At 36.5% G+C, this 20899-nt stretch overlaps 1 protein-coding gene across 1 annotated transcript in view; it reads left to right on the top strand.

Annotated features, from left to right (window-relative positions):
* CTDP1 (CTD phosphatase subunit 1) overlaps nucleotides 1-20899 on the top strand; it is a 99668-nt gene that overhangs the window by 14221 nt on the left and 64548 nt on the right. Inside the window, exons 3-8 of the mRNA XM_036406983.2 lie at nucleotides 2544-2637; nucleotides 4061-4189; nucleotides 5514-5664; nucleotides 10811-10901; nucleotides 12079-12245; nucleotides 13798-14883. Coding sequence (XP_036262876.1) covers nucleotides 2544-2637; nucleotides 4061-4189; nucleotides 5514-5664; nucleotides 10811-10901; nucleotides 12079-12245; nucleotides 13798-14883 — 1718 coding nt within the window. The remainder of the gene's footprint in view (nucleotides 1-2543; nucleotides 2638-4060; nucleotides 4190-5513; nucleotides 5665-10810; nucleotides 10902-12078; nucleotides 12246-13797; nucleotides 14884-20899) is intronic.

Genomic DNA, 20899 nt, shown 5'->3' with positions numbered 1-20899 from the left:
TTCCTTCTCTCATCTAATAGAGCCATAAAATAACCTGGGCTGGAAGGGACTTGGAGGTCATCTAATTCCAACCCCCTTACCATGAGGAGGGATACCTTCCACTCAACAAAGTTGCTCAGGGTCCCATCCAGTCTGGCCTTAAACAGGGATGGGACACTGCAGCTTCTCTGGGCAAGCTGTTCCTGTGCCTCATCACCCTCACAGAGAAAAATTTCATTCTTACAGCTCATGAAACGTACCCTTTTTTGTTTAAAGCCATTCCCCCTTGTCCCGTCTCTGCACATCCTTGTAAATGGCTCCTCTCCAGGAACCTTCAGGTTGCTAAAGGTTGTAAAGAGAAGACTGCTCTGAGGTCTCCACTCATTTAGGATTTAAGAACTGTGCATGCTCTTTCTTCATTGAGGTAATATAGGGTAACTTGAGTGGAAAATATAAGGAGCATGTGTAGAGAGGTAAATTCTCAGCACACTGTTTTTCAACGTACTCACCAGAGACTGGGAGTTGTATGGTGTGTCAAGAATGGCTTGCTTAATAATCCTGAGAACTTTATCTGTGCAGGTGTAAATAGCTTAGAGGTAATAGCAGTCTCATTCATATGACCTTGCTTTATTTGTACTGTGTCTGAATGGGAGCTAGCTTGTCTCCAGTGCTTTCAATTTAAGGCTTCTTAACTGTTTTCAATTTTTTGCGAAATATTATGCCATGGAACTAAAGGAATTTAAGCCTTAGGCAAAAAAAAGGAAGCAAATTCAAAAGATTATTGTATTTCTCCTTTGCTGTGTCGCATTGCTTGGTAAAGAGTATGTTTCTTATGCATAGCAAATTACTAATTCAACAGCTGTTCCAAAACAAGCTGTATAGTTGCTTGGATTTTATAAATTAATGTTGCATACTCATTTCATTTGGCTGGAAATACTTAGGTTTCATTTTAATTCATGCTTATTGTTAAGAATTATTTTGTGAACATTATCCCACAAACCAGTGCAAGTGAACTGAATATTGAGAGTGGAAGAAGTAGCCTGGTTAATGTTTGGATATAACTTTTTATTTAGAGTTTAATATTAATATTTTGTAAACAAGTATTATTTGGCAAACCTAGCAAAGTTAGGATAATCATGAGTAAGGCTTTGTCTGTCCTGAATGAACACTTGATTTGATGTTTGAATACAGTCACATCTAAATATTGCTCTACTGTTATCATTTCATATAATAAATCCAGACAAATTCAAGGTCAATCCAGCAAATTGTTTTATTCACTTAATACTTCTTACTATGTCTTATGTCTGTGTCTTCATTTTACACAAAATGGCTTATGCATCTGAAATACTGTGTTATGACTGCTGAGCCTACATCAGAAGACAATTCAAAAGCACTGATGCTTTTCTTGCTGGGAGAAAAGCCAGTACATTGTTCTTAGTAGTCATACAACTAATGGTCTGAAAATGGTCAATAATTTTTAAAGGCTCATTTAAAATGCCATTTAGGCTTAAAGATTAATTTTTCTGAACTCTGAAGCAAAGGATGTAAGATGCTAAAATGTACAGACTTCAGACCAAATAAATACTTTTGTATTTTTTTGTACTGGACATCAATGCTGCCATACACTATGGTACAGGGAAAGATGCCTCTCTGTGGTTGTGTCTGCCTCAACTCAGTTCAGTACAGTTGATCCTGAGCAGTTTGCCTGTCACAAAATGAAATCTGGTTTTACTCTTGTTGTAGATCTGATACCAAATCTTGTCCTTGATGGGACTGGTACACGGGAGAATTAGAAGATGTGCATGTGTCACCTAGGTCAAAATTTGTATGGCAGGTTTTTTGAATATTGTTGAGCAATTAGATGTCAGAATTCACAATAAATTGATTGATGTAAGCTAGTGAAAGGGATCCTATAGAGGGTTATTTTCTGAGTTTTCAAGCAATTTTGTACTTGTGTGTGCAGTCACACACCCTGTCTCACATATATGTATATGCACACAAGGGTGAGACCTATTCTGTGTTGATATCTGTATATGCACACATCATTTTTTTCCAATGATATTTTTGAAGCAGCAGTCACCCATAAGTCACTCTGGGTGCAGAGAGTAATTTTGTCTATCCTTTGCTTATATTTTTCATATTCTGGCTTGGAAAACAAGTAGATAATTGCATGCTGAGTGATTGCAAAAAAAAAAAGAAATGGAGTAGTTTTAAATTTGAGTGGTTTGGTAATTTTCATTAGTTTATAGCTTGTTTTCTGATGCAAATCAATACATAAATGTGTTTCATCTTAGTGAAAGCATGTGTTACGAAGCAATTGTATGGAAGTATAACTTAGTGCAGTGACTTTTTGCACAGTTTTTTTCTGGTGAGCTTGTTTGATCTCAATCCATTTTGTCTAGTAACTTGCATTAGCAAGAATTTGAAAGAGTGTGTTAGTTAAAATAGCTCTTTTTAATCATTTTTTTGGTGGTGATTAGTTTGAGGCTACAGATTTTAGTCTATTTAATATTTCACTAAACTATTATTCTCTCATGTGATGTTTCTTTTCCCTATGTGATTAGGATACGAAGCAAGAATGGAAAACAGAGTGTGCCATTATCCACAGCAACTGTATCAATGGTTCACAGTGTCCCAGAACTGAAAGTTAGTTCTGAGGTAGGTACCATCATGCTTTCTTTGTTCATACCTTTCACAATAGCTCCACAGTTGAGAAACTTAATTACAGGACGTCTGCACTTGATATAGGAAGTTTGGTGTCCCTTCAAAGAAGAATTTGGGGTTGAACATTAGTGGCCCCATGTTTTTGTGAGTTTATCTTAGTGTAGATTGATTTTTCTCATTATTTATACTGGTGTTTCTTAGAGCTGTATGCTGCAAAGATGTCAGTTTTACAGCAGCCTGTAAACTCAGCAGACAAACATTTTTGTCACCAAGAGTGAACAGTTAGTGAGAAGTTCCATTAGCTGTTCAAAGCTTGCAATGTCTCTGAAACCTAGCTTTAACCTTCACCTTGAAATTGACCCACTAGATATAGTGAAGCTAGTTTGCTGCAACTTACCTGAATGGTAAAATTATTTCATTATTTTTCAAATACTATAAGTATTCTGAATCCATTAATAGTTAAAACATTCATCTGAGTTATCAAAATATGCTTGTTTATTCCTCAGTTTGTGTAGGGGGAAGGAGCATGTTTATTTTGAAGATGAACATTCTGTTTATCTTCTTTATCAACCTGGTCTCTTTTTACTTTTTTATGTTACTACTTGATTTTTTTTTTCCTCGGGTAATTCATCAAAGAACTGCAGTGAGGGAAACTGAAGATGTAAGCAGCTAGAGGTGTCCCCGTGATAGAGGAGTGTTTCAAAGGGCAGTTTGCACTTGATCCTTGCTGCTTTGTAGTGCTCTAACTTTACTTTTAAGTTCAGCTGTCTTGAGGATAACACTGCAACTTGCTATCAGAAGTCAATCAGGTGAACACAGAGCTTCACATGGTACTTGGAAAGTTTGTAAATATATGCAGGAGGAGTAAATATTGACTGGATTATGAGGTCTTAATGTTGGTGCCTGTATAATCTTAGCTTTTTATGTCTGAAGGCTTTATGTCATTCTGTAATTTGAGGTTCACAGGTATCATTTTGGTCACCAGGAATGTCGGCTTTATATTTAGTGTGGGGTTTTCAGACATATTGTACGTAATAATGCAAAATTGCTGGACATGGCAGTGAAAAGTTCTCACACCTACTGATGCGTTTTCCTTTGTGTTCAAAGCTACTGCTATTTCATATCAGGACACTGGGCCTTAAATTAAATCAATGGTTACTTAATTGTTACATTTGAACGTTTTGAGTTTTTGAATTTTAGGAGTTAATAGTGTCACAAAGATCTAAGAGTAGACTTTGAGAGCATTTTTTTTCAATTAAAAAAATTGTTCCACAGCTGCCGTTGCTACAGTTTTGTTGAGGCATCATTTCTTGTGCAGTTAGTTTGTAGCAGAAGGGCTTTTCAGGTGTACACAAAAGGTGATAAACCCAATGTATTTCTATGAAGCTAAGCTTAGCAGTGAATATTTCTGTTACAGCAAGCTGAGCAGCTGGGAAGAGAAGATCAACAGCGACTACATCGAAATAGAAAACTGGTGCTCATGGTAGATTTGGACCAGACATTGATCCATACTACAGAACAGCACTGCCAGCAAATGTCCAATAAGGTATCTGTGGTTACCTTTCAATCCAATATAACAACAGAAGTGTTTCTAACAATATTTAAATGATGATTCTTTAACAGAACATTCTGTGGTTAGGTAAAATTGTAGTTGAAGAATAAAACAAAATGAGAAGCAAGTCTTCTGTAATATGTTCCTTTTTCTCTGCATTTAAATGGACATTTTTCTTTCTTCCATTCATGCTTTCCTGCACTTTTCCTTTATAATCATTTTGAGAGATGTTTCAGGTAGCTAATTTTAATCTCTGCTTTCCTTCCTCTGCAATTCACAAGCTGAGTACTCAGTAATGTGACTACCAAGTCTGAGGCAGATACAGTGAATTACTGTTCAAAGTCCCTTTTTGAGCAATCCTGTGTGTTCCTTTGTCTGTCATTCCATGAGTATGTGTAGGGATTTTTTTTTAAATCTTTTTTGGGGGAGTGAGGAGGGGAGAGGTTGTGTTTAATTCCTTCACGAAACACTTGTTATTGAACTGACAAGGGGTATTGGCTTGTAACATTTCTAATTTGGAAGCTCTAAAACAAGAAACATGTTGAAAAGGGTACAGCGTCTGGAACAAGAGGATACAAACTCAAACAGCAATATCATGCAAACTGTGATTGCTTAGTTCTTTTCTTTCTTCTTGCCATTCTTGCATGTCCAGTAGGCTAAGCATGTGTTCACAATTGCTAAGAAAAAGCAAGCTAGAAATGTACATTGCAATTAAGAGGAAAGGGAACCATGAGTATTCAACTTAAGGATTAAAAAAATCTTGTGTGCCTGAAAGGCTATGCCTCTATCAGTATAAATTCATGGTTTGGAGAAAAATATTTTTTTAATATTGTGAGGTTTTTAACTGGGATCATTATCTGTAAGCTTCCTTCCTGGTTTGCTCTCTGTTGCTATGTTTCCATAGGCAGACTTTGTTGGATGAAGAAAATACTTTCTCTGAGCTCAGTGCATATTGAAATGAGTCTGTCAGAAGTTCACTGTGTGGTATTGATTATAGTGAGATCCTGGACTTCTGTGAAATGAGCACATTGAGAAGTTTCTCAGATTGGTTTGCCTTAAGTAAAGATTTGAATGAAAGACACCTGCATCATAAATTTTTCAATAATGCAGTTTCCTGCATTTGAAAGCATTATTGTTGGACTGCCTGGCACAGAGCAAAAACGTGCTTTGGATTTTATTTATCTACATAATCTTGTGGCCAAAACCCACTTTGATCTAGTAAGACCAAATAAAGTTGAAGTGAGGGAAGAGGGTAGCTCTGGAATGCTGACATTTTTGTTTACTATTTTGATAATATTCAACATGGTTTTTCTTCTAGGGAATATTTCATTTCCAGTTAGGGCGAGGTGAGCCTATGTTGCACACGCGTTTGCGTCCTCATTGTAAGGAATTCCTGGAAAAAATTGCCAAGCTCTATGAATTGCATGTTTTTACTTTTGGCAGCAGACTGTATGCACATACAATTGCTGGTGAGTAATATGTTACATTTAACAATATTTACCTACCCTGACTTCATACTCATATAACTAATTTTCTTTATCTGTTGTTTTCAAGTATTTGTTCTTTGTTTTGTGCAAAGCCACCTCCTAAATAGTCCTGTGGGTAGAATTCTTAGCTACTTTACAAGGCAGTGCCTGTATGGCCTGTAATTTTAGAAATAATCCTTTTTCTTCCCCCCATCAGATCTCCTTTGTTTCACTGATGGTTAGAGAATCAGATTGTTAACTAGTGCCTTCTTATTAAGTAAGAAATTATGTTGATGGACCCTAACAATGATCGGCAAGGTCACTTGTCTTACAAATCTAATGTAACTGTTCTGTAAAATTCAGCAATGTGACATCATCTCATCCTGTGAGGAACGCCACCCCTGTATGGTTTCCTTTCACCAAAGGAAGTTCTGCTGGTATAAATCTGTTTACAGCAGTTCTGTTTGTGTCCTGGAGCTGAGATACACTTAAGGAAAAACAGAAATCTAGCAATATTTTCACATCTTTTTCTCAATAACTTAAAATCTCCAAGTGAAAACTTATATTTGAATTATAACAGTGGTAGTCGATTGTGTGGGTCACTGGCTCTGGCTGAAATGTTTTCTTGTTTCTGAGACGCATAAAAGAAACTTGCCCTGGTTATGCGAGTGTATGGGTCTGAATCATGTTAGGAGGGACACCATGAGTTTATCAAGATGGGGTAAAAGCCAATTTTAGTCTTCTCTGTCAGAAGAGCATTTTCTCCTCAAACTTCCCTTTATCAAGTCTGTTGGTCTAAGATAATATAATTAACAATATTTTAGGTCTGTCAAACTATCCATACTGCTGTTCCATGTCTCCTAACTTTTTTGTAAGTTGTCTTTCACATTTGCTGGTTTTTTTTTCTGTCATATTGCCAGGAGTGTTTTGAACAACAATGTCTCAGTAATCTCACTTCTTGGCAAGAAAGTTAGAGAGCTAGTTAGCTCTAAAACACTTCAGAAAAAATATATATAATCAAAGAATTCTTTATGCATGTACAATGCCATAGAAAAGGCTTTTAATGACAATTATAAGAGACTTCTGAATGACAACATACAATATTTCTATGGTCAAAATGTGATGTTTATTTGTGGTCTCCAGGTAATACTCGTTGAAAAGTTTAAGGTATGTCCTGTCCTACCAATCCAAGTGAATGTTTCTATTGTTGCTCAGTCTTTGACCATAGTTTGAAGAATCTTCCTAAAGCTTTGTCAGTCTTGCTGTTGGATTAACTGTTGTGTACTGCTAATGCATGAACAATTCTGTGCCTTTCTGTCCTTCTTAGAATGCATTTTTATTTTCTAAGGCAAAAGAGTAGTTTTCTTATCACTAGGTTTAAATACAAGTGAGGGGACAGTCTTCCTCACTTGGATCTGTGTGCCATGATCTAGCCTGAGGTCAGAAGCTGTATGGCAAATGGCCTTCAGAGTCAGGGAGGAGTTGCAGAGGTAGTTAACTCAGGATATCTAAGTGCTTTCCCTGTCTTCTCTCAATGTGTGATTTGGTCCTCTGCCCATTTTAGTCTCTGAGCCCCAATGTGGATTGCCTGTGCTGCCACAGGCTGACACTTATTGTGGTCATCACGCTCAAGCTACCTGTTTATTCCATAGAGGGAATAGCCACCAAATTAGGGTACTGCTGCTTCCTGTCACTGATAGACTTCTGGATTTCTGCCTGAAGCTGTTTAACCTCATGAAAAGCATTCAAACTGCAAGTGGGTTATTTGTGCAGTACTGGTGATCATTTCAGCTGAAGCCTGTGGACAAGCACTGGGTGCTGGCTTTGGTCCACCTGTGCAGCTAAGATGCAGTACTAGAGGAATACATAGCTGATACGTACAGAGAACACTTGATGGCAGTGTTGGTTAAATGGTTTCTCACAGAACTGTCAGTTTGATACTTTGTTATCCCTATGTTACATAAAGAAAGAACTTGTGATAAAATGCTGGGGATCTTTTTCATAAGAAAAAGGTTGTTTGCTTAAGTCCTCTGTAGACATCTTAGATATCTTTGTGAATCCTGAACTCTGAGCTGTTCCTTTCATGTCCTAGAAGGCTTTTGAAAAGAGATGACATCTTGTCAGTCCTTTTCTCTCATCTCAGCTGATTCCTGCTAGCTGTTAAGTGGGATTAGCTGATATTTGTAAACACCATTTATATCTGCTGAAATAATTTATATTAAACCCTTTTTTAGTTTGACATGTTTACTAAGTGATATCTGGTAGTATGTTTATGAAGATGATCTTTGGATTTTATTATCTAGAGCTCCCTGGAGTATTTCTCTACTAAATAATTATTTTGAGTAATTGTTACTTAATTTCTTCTCTTTATAAGAGAAGTTTGGTATATATAAAACAGATGTCAGCTTAAAAGCTAGTTGTGAAATGTCACAGAGTTTTAAGTTCAGAAGCTATTAAGTAACAATAAAGCAATGTGAAATCACTCCAGATTTACAATGAAATTTAGAAAGTAGGACCAAGTTGAGAGCATTCATATGTATGGTTTGTTACAGCAAGTATATTACAGGATGTATACAGTGTGCATACATAATCACCAGTGTCTGAAATTGTCTCAGCTTTTGAAAGACTGGGTCAACAGCTCTTTCCAGGTTGTAAAGTAGAATCTCAACTTGAACTGAAGGTAACCTAATTCTTCAGAAATTCAATTTTAGTTTTATAAATAAAAAGACTTATTCAAATTCATGTTGGTTCCAACTGTTATATAACTTCTCCTGGGAACTGCTATTTAACTCAGTCTTTCTCTGAGACATCCCCAATATGAGTTAGTTTTCAACATTGTATCTTCTGATGGTTTTAACTTAGTTTTTACTTATTTACGAATTTTATTTTTTAAGTCTGTATAAGAGCAGGCAATACGATTTGGTAAGTCTGTGTGCAAAGAGCCAGTCTGAGATGGGAAACAAACAGCTGGGGCAATAGTCTCTGCTATTCTTTATGCATGTACAATGGTGAGTCTACTGGATAGTCCTTCCTAATGTGGCGAAGGGTAATTATAGTGTCTTCAGTTTGTTCAAGAAACTCGGGGGCATACCTAGCACTGTCTGATTTATGAGATTAAATGGAAGCTCAGTTTGTCCCAGTCTCTCTTGGTCCCTATCTCAACCCATGAACCCTTCATTATATTTTCTCTTCCCTGTCCAGCTGCAGAGGAGAGTGAGAGAGTGGCTTTGGTGGGTGCAGGTGTGTTGAAGAAAACAAATGATGAAATCAGTGAAATGTTACCTGCCCTTTCCCTGAGATGTGAAAACATCAAATTGTTTATGTTGATTTATTTGACTAGGGAACATCTAAAAGAAACCAGTTTGACCTGGAAAGAACTTTTAAGAAAGAGACCAGTGCTGTTTTCTGTGTTGTTACTCAGGTAGCTTAACCTTGGACTCTCCTAAGGTGGGCTTGTATCTTTGCAGATGGATCTTTGATGAGCTCTATCCTCAGTGTGTTTTTGGTTTAGTGGTAAAGTATCACTGTGAAGCTTAAGGAATGCTACCTTATCTCTATTCTCTGGCAGCCAGGCTTTCTGCATTTGGACTTTTTTAGTTCAACTTCATTTTTCTTACAGTTTTAGCTCGGCAACATTGCGGCTGAGTGCCTCACTGAAGTTTTGCCATGTAATCAATGCACTTCTGTCTAATTCAGTGTAGAGAGTTCCTGTGTATTCAGACAATTAGCAGAAGAGAGTTTTGTTGGGGAGAACAGCAACTTGTGTGACAGCTTTTGTAGTTTGTCAAAGTATATGTGTGTACAGCAATAAATCTTTGTAGCTAATTCTCTCAATTCATTATGCCTAGGTACTGCAAGGGTCTCACTACAGGGGATGATTCTACGAGTTTGCAGCAATTCTTAAGCATAGTCGGGTGAGTTAAGGTTGAACCTCTGTCCTTAACTCAGAATTTTCTTGCTTTTATGGGTTTTAAGTTATTCCAATTACACATCAATATTAATTACATACAGGATCAACTTTTAGAAGTGATAACTGATTTTTAGGGTTTTTTTAGACTTTGTTTTTGGAGTCCCAACTAAAGGTACTCTTGGGAGCTAGACTGTTAAAAGGAGTTGAAGACATGTTCTGTTCAAATCTGAGCTCCTTGAAAGAAAATTCAATTGGTCCATAGAACAACTATGTAGTCATTTTGAATTCTGTTTCTGGTTATAATATGGCCATCATTTAAAGTAAAAGACAGTAAAACTTGAAAAGATGGTTCCCAAGTAAGTATTGACTGCTTTGTATTATTCATAAAAATGAGAAGTTGATACTAGTTTCAGTATGAATTCAGTAAAACAAAAAATACAGGTTAGCATGTAATATGCCAGTTTCTTTCTAAGCAATTATGTGGCTGTGATCTGCTCATGATGGTGAACTTCATTACTGGAGACTAGGTTCAGAAGCATGTGCATGTCTGTTTGTACACCCAAGTCATTATTTTCCTAAATAATAGCACTTTATCTTGCTTGAAGATCAGTTAGCACAGCTTCTGTTTTGGTTTTGGGGTTTTTTTAATTTGTTCATTTGTTTGTTTTAAAGAGTGCAGTCAGAAAAGTTACTACAACTGGGCCTAAATATTTCTAGAAGTCCCAGGATATACTAATTATGTGTAAAATGTATTGAAGTAGTTGTTAGAGGTACAACTTAAAACCTACAACTGCAAGAGCTCCGGCTGGAACTATCTCTTAACTTCCTATTGTGCTTAAATATTGCAGCACATTGCCGACTCTTGTGAGACTTCTCTGCAGTCCCTAGGCATAATGAGCTAAGGAGAGCATTTAGCTTTAAAGAACCAGCTATAGAGAGATAAATGTAAGTTGCAAAAATTGTGTGTCTATCACCTGCTGTATCTCTTTCAGCCATATTTATTTGGCTGTCAAATTCAGTTTGTTGCCATTTTGAAAGAAAATAAGGTGGAATTTTTAAAATTATTCTCACTGAATTAGCTACAAATACTTGATCCACTGTACTTTCTCCCATCTGATCTCATGCCTCAAAATTGTCTGTTAAACTGCTGTTGCACAAATTAAAATAGCAGAAGTATATAAAATATAAGCAAGGAACAAACATCTTGAACATTAACTTTTTAATTTCTTTTTCCAAAAGGATTTTTGGACCCTGAAAAGAAGCTTTTTTCCCATCGGATATTGTCAAGGGATGAATGTATTGATCCGTTTTCTAAAACTGGGAACCTAAGGTATGTATGTGGATCTTAGGTATTATACAAAACATGACAACGAACAGAGAAGATATGCTAAATAAAATAAAAATTACTCCCTCTGCATTTAATATGTTCATATCCTTCTTTGTCTGCCTCTTAAATATCAACACCACCTCAGTAAAACTGAGGTGTTGGGCACTGCAGCATTTCTTCTACTTAATGGGTTCTGTGGTAGCAGAACAGTAAGTGTAATGCCATGGCATCATGTTTTCACTTACACTTCTTATTCTTGTAATAACAACCATATTTCCACTTTGTCTTGTGATCTTGTATAATGACTTATGTTGTGGGTTTTTTAATTAAACCAGAATTCTCAGTTGGAGTTTAATTCATAATTCAGTACCTAGTATTCTGGTTTTCAAATGTGCTAAAAGCACCTTCTGTTCCTAGTGTTTCTTGAAATTAGGTCATCTAGAGCCTTGAATTCATATTCTAGTCTAAATTCACATTCTGATCTTTTTCAGAGTGTTCTTTCTTTTTTCAGAGTATAAAGCTAAGATTTTTTTCTAAGGCAGATCTGTTTAATGCAATTTTATGAAATACTGAAAGTTATTGCCCCTCCACACCTGACTGTAGCAAATGAGAAGCTTTTTTTCTTGATGTTTTTTATATCCATCTTAAGTACTCTACCTTTTCTTCCTCCTAGGTGATGGGTGATATTAGTAATTCTGTTTCCTTTATCTTGGATTGAATGAGTCTACTCTTTGAAAACTTTTCTTGTGTTTTTTACCTATCTAAATAGGTAGTGTATTGACCTTGTGAAAGTTGACTTTGGGCTATTGGTTGACAAAAACCAAAGAAAACCAGACTGAAATGTTGCAATGGTTTGTTCTTACAGATGTTTCTTGTTTTCAGCTTTTAGCCTTTGGAACATAGATTTTAAAAGAGCTGTTTCCCTTTTATCCACTAACTTTAATTTGTTCAAAGCTTGTGTTTTGAATTCCATAATTTTAATATTGCTTAAAACAATAAAAACTTTATTGTTTTAAGCAATATTAAATTAACTTACTAAAGAAATTTACAAAAAGTTTCTTTTGTAAGTTCCGTGTTTTGCAGACATGCTCATAATAAACCAGGGCATCCATAGAAATTGATTTCAATGCTATGTAAATTTCTAAAACTGGCTTAATTTATCAACTATTTTGTCTCTTAGAGATCTCTTTCCTTGTGGAGATTCCATGGTTTGCATCATTGATGATAGAGAGGATGTTTGGAAGTTTGCACCCAATTTGATAACTGTGAAGAAATATGTATACTTTCAGGGGATAGGAGATATTAATGCACCTCCTGGATCAAGAGAAATGCAAATGAAGAAGAAAGGTAATTAGATTGTTTTAAACCATGTTTATAACTTTGTCCACTTTTCAAGCATGATAGATGTTAGTCACTGAGATGGTCTTAGTAATACTGCTGTTGTGCTCAGATGGGCAATCCCAGACTGTTGAAGTTGACTGTAAAAATGTGAGTAGCTTGGTAAAACTGGACTGTTCTTACTGAGAGCATTTCTTCTGGCATCCACCAGAGCAGAAGTGAAGTAGAAGTGTTGTGGCTGAGAGCTGATTTGGCAATACACCAAACTCTTCAAGAATGTGTAGGGGGGGCAAACTTTCTCCCTCGCACCCCCATGTAAAACATGCTGACTTTTTCTTCTCTATAGGTTTCAACTCTTCAGTCCCGTTCCTTGCCCTTGGGACTGGGAGAAGTAGGTAATAAACTCTGGCCTCAACACACTGCTGAAAATGAATGTTGAAATCTGCTTGCCTCCCAGTCTAAATCGTGCTAATAAAATTAGTGTGAATTTTTAGCACCTAGTGAACATAGTGTTCAGGCATTTGACACAAGAACCCTGTGTTCAACAGACTCAGCAGTGTAATACACATAATGGATTTAGAAAGTACACATTACACATTAATTGGTCATTATTAAGGGCAAAATGTATTTGAAACACAATGTCATAAGAATTGTCAGGCTTTTTCCAGTTTAGCCAAGTGTTTGGTTTTTTTTAATTTAATACTTGTGACATTGCTCTCTTTCCCTTGTTGACAAGAGTGTCCAAGACAATAGTAGAAATAGTATGATCAGCCTGAACCGGGTCACTGTGATGTGAGACCTCTACACTTGACTCCTGTCCTTACTTGCAGGGCAGGAACATGCACACAAAAGGGAGACAAAATAGCTTGATTTCAAACAGTGTTCCCAGTGAATGTTTGTGTGCAACAATTTGGAAGTCTGCAGTTTCTTTAACTCTCTCTCTACTTCTGCAGACATCTGTGGACACATCCTAAAATTATTCTTCTACTTTTGACTCTATTACCCTTTTACATGCATTCCATCAGTCTTAAATTAAGCTTGAATGGCATCTTTGTGTTGCTAAAATACGTATGTCTTTTCAAGAACTAAAGTTCAGCTATTTTGTTATGAAAATTAGGTAATATGAAAGACATGGCTGTTTATTTATAAAGTTCTTATACTGTGGTTCTGGATTAGGACTTTGAAGCAAATTCTACCCATCTGCCCCCAATTTGGTTATTTTCATTGCTCAAAGTTGTAATTGTAAAATTTACTCTACAAGATAAATCCTTTAATGCTTGCAGAGTTAACAAATAATTACTTATGACCTGTGGTTTAAAGGAAAAAATCTGCTTATCTAACTTCTTTACAAAAGTAATGTTTATGTTTGAGAGTCCTCTCTAGTAATCATTAACACCTAGAGAATTTTAACAACTTAGAAAAGTCTAGTGATGACTTCCAAGCATAATTAAATCTAAGTCCATATGTGAACTCTGTGTTTAAGGTCAATGAAAATTAAATTTTCATTAATCTGAAAAGAAGAAAAAAAGGGAAAATGTTTTCTTTCTTGCCCATGTCTTAGCAAACCACTCTGCAAAACCTGAGGCATTGGATTCAGCAATGATTTCAGCAAAAGATGTTGAAGAACTAAAGGATGTTATATGTGTAGAAGAGCACAGTAATGGTCTCAAGAAAACTGCAAAGGACACTTGCACTGCAAATGGCAGTACTTCTGTAAGCAGTGAAACATCTGATGGGGATGTAAACTCTCATAATAAAGTTAATGCCCAGGACTCCTTAAATGATAACACTGGTCACAAAATGGACAGTGAGGTCACTGATGATTTGGCAAATACAAAAGAATCTCAGATTTTTTCGGAACAAGTTGATACAACAGTTACAGAGAAGCAGCAAACCCAAGAGAAGATAACAAATGACTTGGACTTTGAACTGTCTAGTGACAGTGAAAGTGACGATGGATTGGATACCAAAAAGTCATCCACTTCTGTATCAGATAGTGAGAATGAGGAAAAGAGAAGTTGGAAGAAGTCCAAACAACCTCTGCAGGATGAAAATTTGCAGCAAGAGGGTTGCACTGATGTGAGTGGGAAAAAGGATGATCTGGTGAACCATTCTGGGGAAACACAGTCTTTACCTAGTGAAATTATCCAGGACAAAATTGATCATGAAGCACAAGAGGAAAGTGAACAGGAAAGCCTTTGTGATTTAGGAAATGGGTCTGGAGACAAGAAAGAAGCTGAAACAGAATCTCAGATTAGTGAGCAGTCTGGAATTACAATGGGTGAGTCCTTAGACCAGAGCATGGAGGAGGAAGAGGAGGAAGATGATACAGATGATGACGACCATTTGATATACCTTGAGGAGATCCTTGTGCGAGTTCACACTGATTATTACACAAAGTACGATAAATATCTGAAAAAAGAGATTGAGGAAATTCCAGACATCAGAAAAATAGTACCAGAACTGAAAAGTAAAGTCTTGGCAGATGTAACCATCATATTTAGCGGACTTTACCCGACAAACTTCCCTATTGAAAAGACACGGGAACACTATCATGCCACAGCACTTGGAGCTAAAATTGTGAAGAATCTCGTACTTAATGCTGATGATCCTGATAAAGCAACACATCTCATCGCAGCAAGGACAGGTAGGTTATTGAGCAGCTTTTAGTCTGTTAGAGTTCATGCCTTGAGCTCTTTTGTATAATCTACAGACTTTATTGTAACTGAGATTAGAATCAAAATGAAAGGAAAGATTCTTCCTAAAACAATTTAGCAGCCTTTTTAAAAGGATCTTTCTCTTCTTTTTGCTCAAATGTGACTTTTAATTGTTACAAGTATGAGCCACTAAATACACTCTGATGCAATGTGTCCTGTCTCAGTTTTTTGTTAAGAATTGGTGATACTAATAGTCCAAGACTCAGAGTTGTTGACTAGAAATCCTTAATATTTGTGTCAAAGAAATGTTTATGATCATCTTGCTACAAAGGTGCTCTCTTTCTCAGTTTCTCAAATTCACCTCTCATGGTTCAATTTCACTTGGTATGGAATTCAAATAAATTATTTTAAGAGACTGCGAATACCCTGTCACTGCACTGTGCTTATTATTTTGTCAAAGGAAATGTAAGAGTTTAGCATAGCTTTTAGGTTGTCTTTGACAAAGCTGCCTGGTTTTTTATAGCTGTAATGGATAGCAATGTACCGTTGATAGCTGCCATAGAGGAGCTACCAGTCAGCATCTCTAGCTTCTAGCACACTGGTTTTTATGGGTGCAGCCTGAGGCTTGGTTCCCTCATTGCTGGCCTTTTGAAATTACATGGAATCTAAATATCTGATAGTCAAATTCATGAAATCCAAAAGTAAAACTGCATGTTTTAAATCATCTAAAATTTACAGGTACTTTTTGACACACCTAGACATCATAAGCAAAGAAAGACATTATCTGCTGCCTATTGGATTTTTTTTTTTTTACTGCTATTCATGTGGGGTTTTAGTACATCAGAAGCAGCTTGGTTTCATTGGCTTGTATTTTAAAAGTCTGTATGTCAAGAGGCATTTAAGTAGTAAACACATATGATAAATGAAGATGGACACTTTAGTAGTAAAAACAACCTAAATCTCAGGAGATGGAATTAGATGCATTGAGATTAGCTGGGGTTCTGGGTTGTGAAGATGTGATAATTGCAACAGTGAATGTGAAGTTTTTGAATCAATGGATGCATCAGTTTGGGACTCCATTGTTTTACTACTGTTGCTGAACAGCTGTTTTAAAACTTCATAGATAGGAGTAATTATTTCACCAAGGAATTATGCAAGTTCATCATACTTCATTGGAGACATAATAGCCATCAGTATAAGAGATGATTTTCCAATTTCAAATCTTAAAATGTTTAATTTCAAAAATTGCTTTGTTTATCTTAAACTAGAGGACTTTTAATGTAGTTATACATCAGATGCATCTGTTGTGTGATGGGGTAAAATTGATAGGATAAATGTAAATGAGACTCTCCCAAACATACACATTTCTCTAGAGTGAAAAGTGTTGAAAAATCCATTAAGGTACACATCATGTGATAATGAGAAGCAGTTGACTTTTTATTTGGGTTTTTTTTTTTTTGAATGTACCGTTTGAGGGTTGTGTATTTATGTAGATGCAACTATGCATCCTTGTGTTCTATTTTTATAAATAAATTATTTGCCACCTGCACATTCTTAGTGAATCATACTAAAGTACATTTGAACATGAAATGCTATTTTAACTTTGTTTTTTATTAAATTGCATATTGCACTAATTCTAGTTGAGGTAAATTGGCAGTCATTATTTCTGCCTAATGGGCAATACTGTTGTCATCTTTCATCATCACTTAATTATTTCGGTAACAATGGCAATGAAGTAGAGGTATTTAGAGCGAATAAAACAGTAGGATCCAATAACGCTTTTTAAGATCCTTGTAAATTAACTGGTTCTAGTTTTATGATGGGGTTTTGGTTTTTTTAACTGGAGACTATTATTCTCTCCTCTGGAAGGTGGGAGTAGTTAGGCTGCATCATTCTAATTTCATGAAGGGAACTCCTTAATCAGAGATTTTAAGGGTATAAATTTTGTCCTGTCATAGCTGGATTTGTGATAATTCATCTGTCAGTGTGATTTTCATAGCGATTCTTTTATGGTTAGAGAGCAAATTATTACAAGCCTTTTGCTGACAGTAAGCCATACAAATATTGCATCTTTGTCTCCTGTAGAAAACATCTGATGCACCGCTTGATGTCTAATTGCTGGTGAAAAGGGGAAACAAAAGCATGTCCCTTCTTGAGTATTTTTCAGAAGTCAATGATGTGAGACCAGGCAATGTTGCTATCTATACTTTTATCTTTTTTTTTCTTCTTTTGACATGTTTGTGGAAAGTGATTTTAAAATACCTTTTAATTCAGTCACTAACAGTGGCAGACCTGGAACTCTGACAAGCAGCTGAATGTGTATGTGTACTTTTTACTAGCTGAGATATAGAGAAGGCACATACCTAATCTGCAGCAGTGTTTGGAAATAAATACTATTAGCTTTCTCATTTTGAAGGCAAAAGAAGAATTTGGCAGAGGACGTAAAAGGGAAGAAGTCAATGTGAAACAGTTACCCCTTAGGTCTTGAAGTGATGGGGTTTCCCCTGCACCAGAGCTTGGTGCACTGAAATGAACAGCTACTGAAAAACATTTTAGGCTATTTTTACAGCATTCTTCCCAGCCTATTAGGGTAAATAATTTAAATTTTTTATTCTTTATATATACTAGTCTCTTTCTCTGCAGATAGGCCCTTGGTTTCCCTGTAGACATAGGTACTCTGAAATCTGAAATTAAATAAATCCTTGTTCCTGAAAAACATTAGGTCTTCTTTCATTATATAGGGAAAAAATTACTGCCTGAATTACTGTGAAATACAGGATCTTTGCATCATCAGCTTTCATAAATCTGAGTGACTGACAAAAGGCCAGCCTAGTCCTTTCCACTTATCTATGGGCTCCATAGATCTTGCTTCAGTTTTTGAAACATCTGCTGTTTGCTTTAAGTATCAGTAAACTGCACTGTAGGATGAGTTTTTTATAGCTGTGTACACACTTGGCTAAGCAGTTATCACACTATTTCATAAACCTTGTTATGTTCCTTCCTGAACAGATGAAAGACACTGTAGTTGATTCTTGTATTGAGTTTTTGCTGGTGGAGCAGATAGAGCTGTTCAGATCTCTCAAAAATTATTGTAGTCTGGTAGGAATGGAAATACATCAGTTTAGGCACTGAATTTTTTTTTTTTTTTTTATTTTTCAAAATATATTTGAGTCCTTGCCATTTCCTACTCCTGTGATGTGTCAACAGCAATTTTTCCTGAGAAATATGTTCAGGGGCCATGTATTTTAAAAAAAATTGGGTTAAGCACTGCTCTAAATTTGGCCACTGACCAGGTTAGCCTGTTGGTTTTACAGTGCAGAGTTTAAACGTGAACTTTAGGCATTGCTTCAGAACAGCACATCTGACACTTGTTTTAGGTCAGTGTTCTTGCAGAAGAGGATTTGATTATAAATCAAGATCTATATATAAAAATTATCTGAAGAGAAATAAACAAACTTTTAGCGATCCAGATTTTCTGAGCAGTGTCTGGCAGCCTGGTTGCAAACTGGCATAAGGATATGTTGATTTTGGTGTGTTGGAATCAGGAGAAAGTTCTGCAAGTGCTGCTGGTGATCTCTCCCTATTGTGTGCTTTGGTTAGTCCTGACACAACCTTGAGCACTCACACTGAGTTCTGCATGGATGAGATTGAATCAGAGGCCACAATTGCTCAGAGGCTGAGCAATGTTTTCAACAAATTCAGAAGTAGAATTGATGAGCACCTTCCCCAGCTTTGAAAATAACATTTTCCAATACTATCTGCTTCAGACTGTGTTCATCAGAGAGTAGATGTGATCAATTTGGCCCCCAGCTGCGTCATGTGGAAAACCTTCTGTGCCTTTTTAATTTTTGGAACAATTTTAGATTTTGAAATAGGGGAAGGTGATTAGATGACAATAATTCAAAAAAAGTAGTCTGGAAGATCAGTTTTTCTCTAAGTGATTTTCAGCTCAGAGGGGTAATTCAGATATTTTTAGCTGCATCAGAAGTACTGTTGCTTGGATGGATTAAATCTTTTTGCTGTTTTGTCTTAATAAGTGTAATTCAAAAAGGAGAAGTTACACTGGGGAAAGGGAGAGGGGACAGCAAACATATTACCACAGTGCTATTTATTCTCCTGGTTAAATTTGGTGTTTCACTAAATGTTGTTTAAAGCTAGAAATTGGAAGCCCTCCCCAAGAGGACACATTTGTATTCCCTCATGCAGTTTTCAGTATGCTGGCGTGTGCCATAGGCCACTGCACTTTAGAAATGGGGAGGGGGCAGAAAGCCGTGATGTTGTGGAGGTGAGAAAGGTAAGACTTTTGACTCTTGGGAGGTGGGTTTGGTTACACACAAGTCTGTGTCACCAGCTTTCACAGAATCCTAGAACATGTAGGTTGTTAGGGACCTTAAAAACCATCTAGTTCCAGTAGCAACTTGATACAAAATTGTGCTGTTTTGGCTTTCGTGTTTAAGTTTTCTGTCAGAATCCTGTCGACTAGAAGAATTTGCATGGCTCCTCAGCATACATCCAGTATGAAACAATCAGATATGTGTGAATGCAGAATGTGGGGGTGGGGAGGAAGTAGTAGCAAGATTAAACTCCTGATATCAGTGCAGAAACATAAGTTTGAAAAACAGTTGGAGAAAGCCATCTCCTCATGTAACTTCACAGATTTAACATGAGGTGAAGGTGTAATTTTACAGTTTTGTCCATGTTTCCCCCAGTCAAGTCCAGAAGGAGCAGCATAGTCCCATTATCCAACAGCATCACTGGCTCTGGTTAACTGTTGTGGGCTTACTAGTGAAACCACTGCTTCTGCGTGTGGTATTCAGTCAGCTCCAGAGCTGTTATGTGCAGGGCAGTTTTGCCAGCTGTGTCTGATATCTGATTCAGTATTTAACAACAGGCACAGATAGCTAAACTTCTACCAGACTTCTTGCTCTTGTTGCTTTTTTTTGCTCTGAAACTTATGCTTATGAACCTGATTTTAGCATCCTGTTTATAACAGCTGTCTTCTTGCTGATTTATTTTTCTGATGTTTTCATTCCTTTTCTCCTTTATTCTCAAAAAAAAGCAATGTCCAAGCTAAGCCTTAAACTTCTTCCATCCTTTTTCTCCCAGCTCTCCTAAACTGCTTGTCTCTCAGAACCTTTGCTTTATTTCTTCTGAAATATACCCTGTGTATAAATTAAATACAGGCTTATACATAACTATTTCTAACTGCAGGTATTTCTAAAATTCCTATTGAGGTTAATTAAATATTAATATCTCCAGTCAAAGCTACTTCTGGCACTGTAAACTGGCTCATTTCCAGCAACTGCTGCATGAAATTCCTCCTCAGCTGCTTTTGTAACTCATAATTAATTGGAAAACGGATTTCTTAAATCAGGGCATGTATGATTTCAGGGAGTACATGGACCTCCCTTATTAGAGTTTTATGTTTTAGCCAGTTAAAACCTCTTGAACTGCAGAAGTGTGCTGGATTTAACACAGTTGCAGTTCTAAAATTGTTTTCACTGAATCTTTGTCGGACAGTGGTTTTATTTTTATTATGTGGCAAAAATTAAAATATGACGTCCAAATCATTAGAGGTTTGGACAGGACTGTGGCTTGAAGTACTTTTTTTGTGTTTGTGTTTATCTTGGGTTCTTAAGTTAACTGGTTTTTTTCATGTATAGTGGTGTGGAGTAAAGCTTTATATGTACAGCTCTTACATCCTGAACTGTGCAACTGGTTGCATTTACACCTGAAAAATAAGAAATATATTTGTGCACACAACATTGTTTTCTGCTAGTCTAAATCCAAGAAAAAAAGTATGTGTATCTAGAGAAAAATGTAGCCCTACTCCTGTATTCCACTGGGTTTGGGGTACAAAAGGTAGGGAAACAGAGGCTTTCAGGAGTTTCATAAAGGACAATTATCTCCTGCCCTTTCTGTTTAGTTGTTTAATCTTACAGATGTCTTAAACTGAGCTGTCTAACCAACTAGTTAGGTCAATCCTCAAGTGCATTTCAGTTCATC

Source organism: Molothrus ater, chromosome 1 (assembly GCF_012460135.2).
Source record: "Molothrus ater isolate BHLD 08-10-18 breed brown headed cowbird chromosome 1, BPBGC_Mater_1.1, whole genome shotgun sequence".
NCBI lineage: Eukaryota > Metazoa > Chordata > Aves > Passeriformes > Icteridae > Molothrus > Molothrus ater.
The sequence above is the reverse complement of the archived record's forward strand: the minus strand, read 5'-3'. Positions and strand labels throughout refer to the sequence as shown.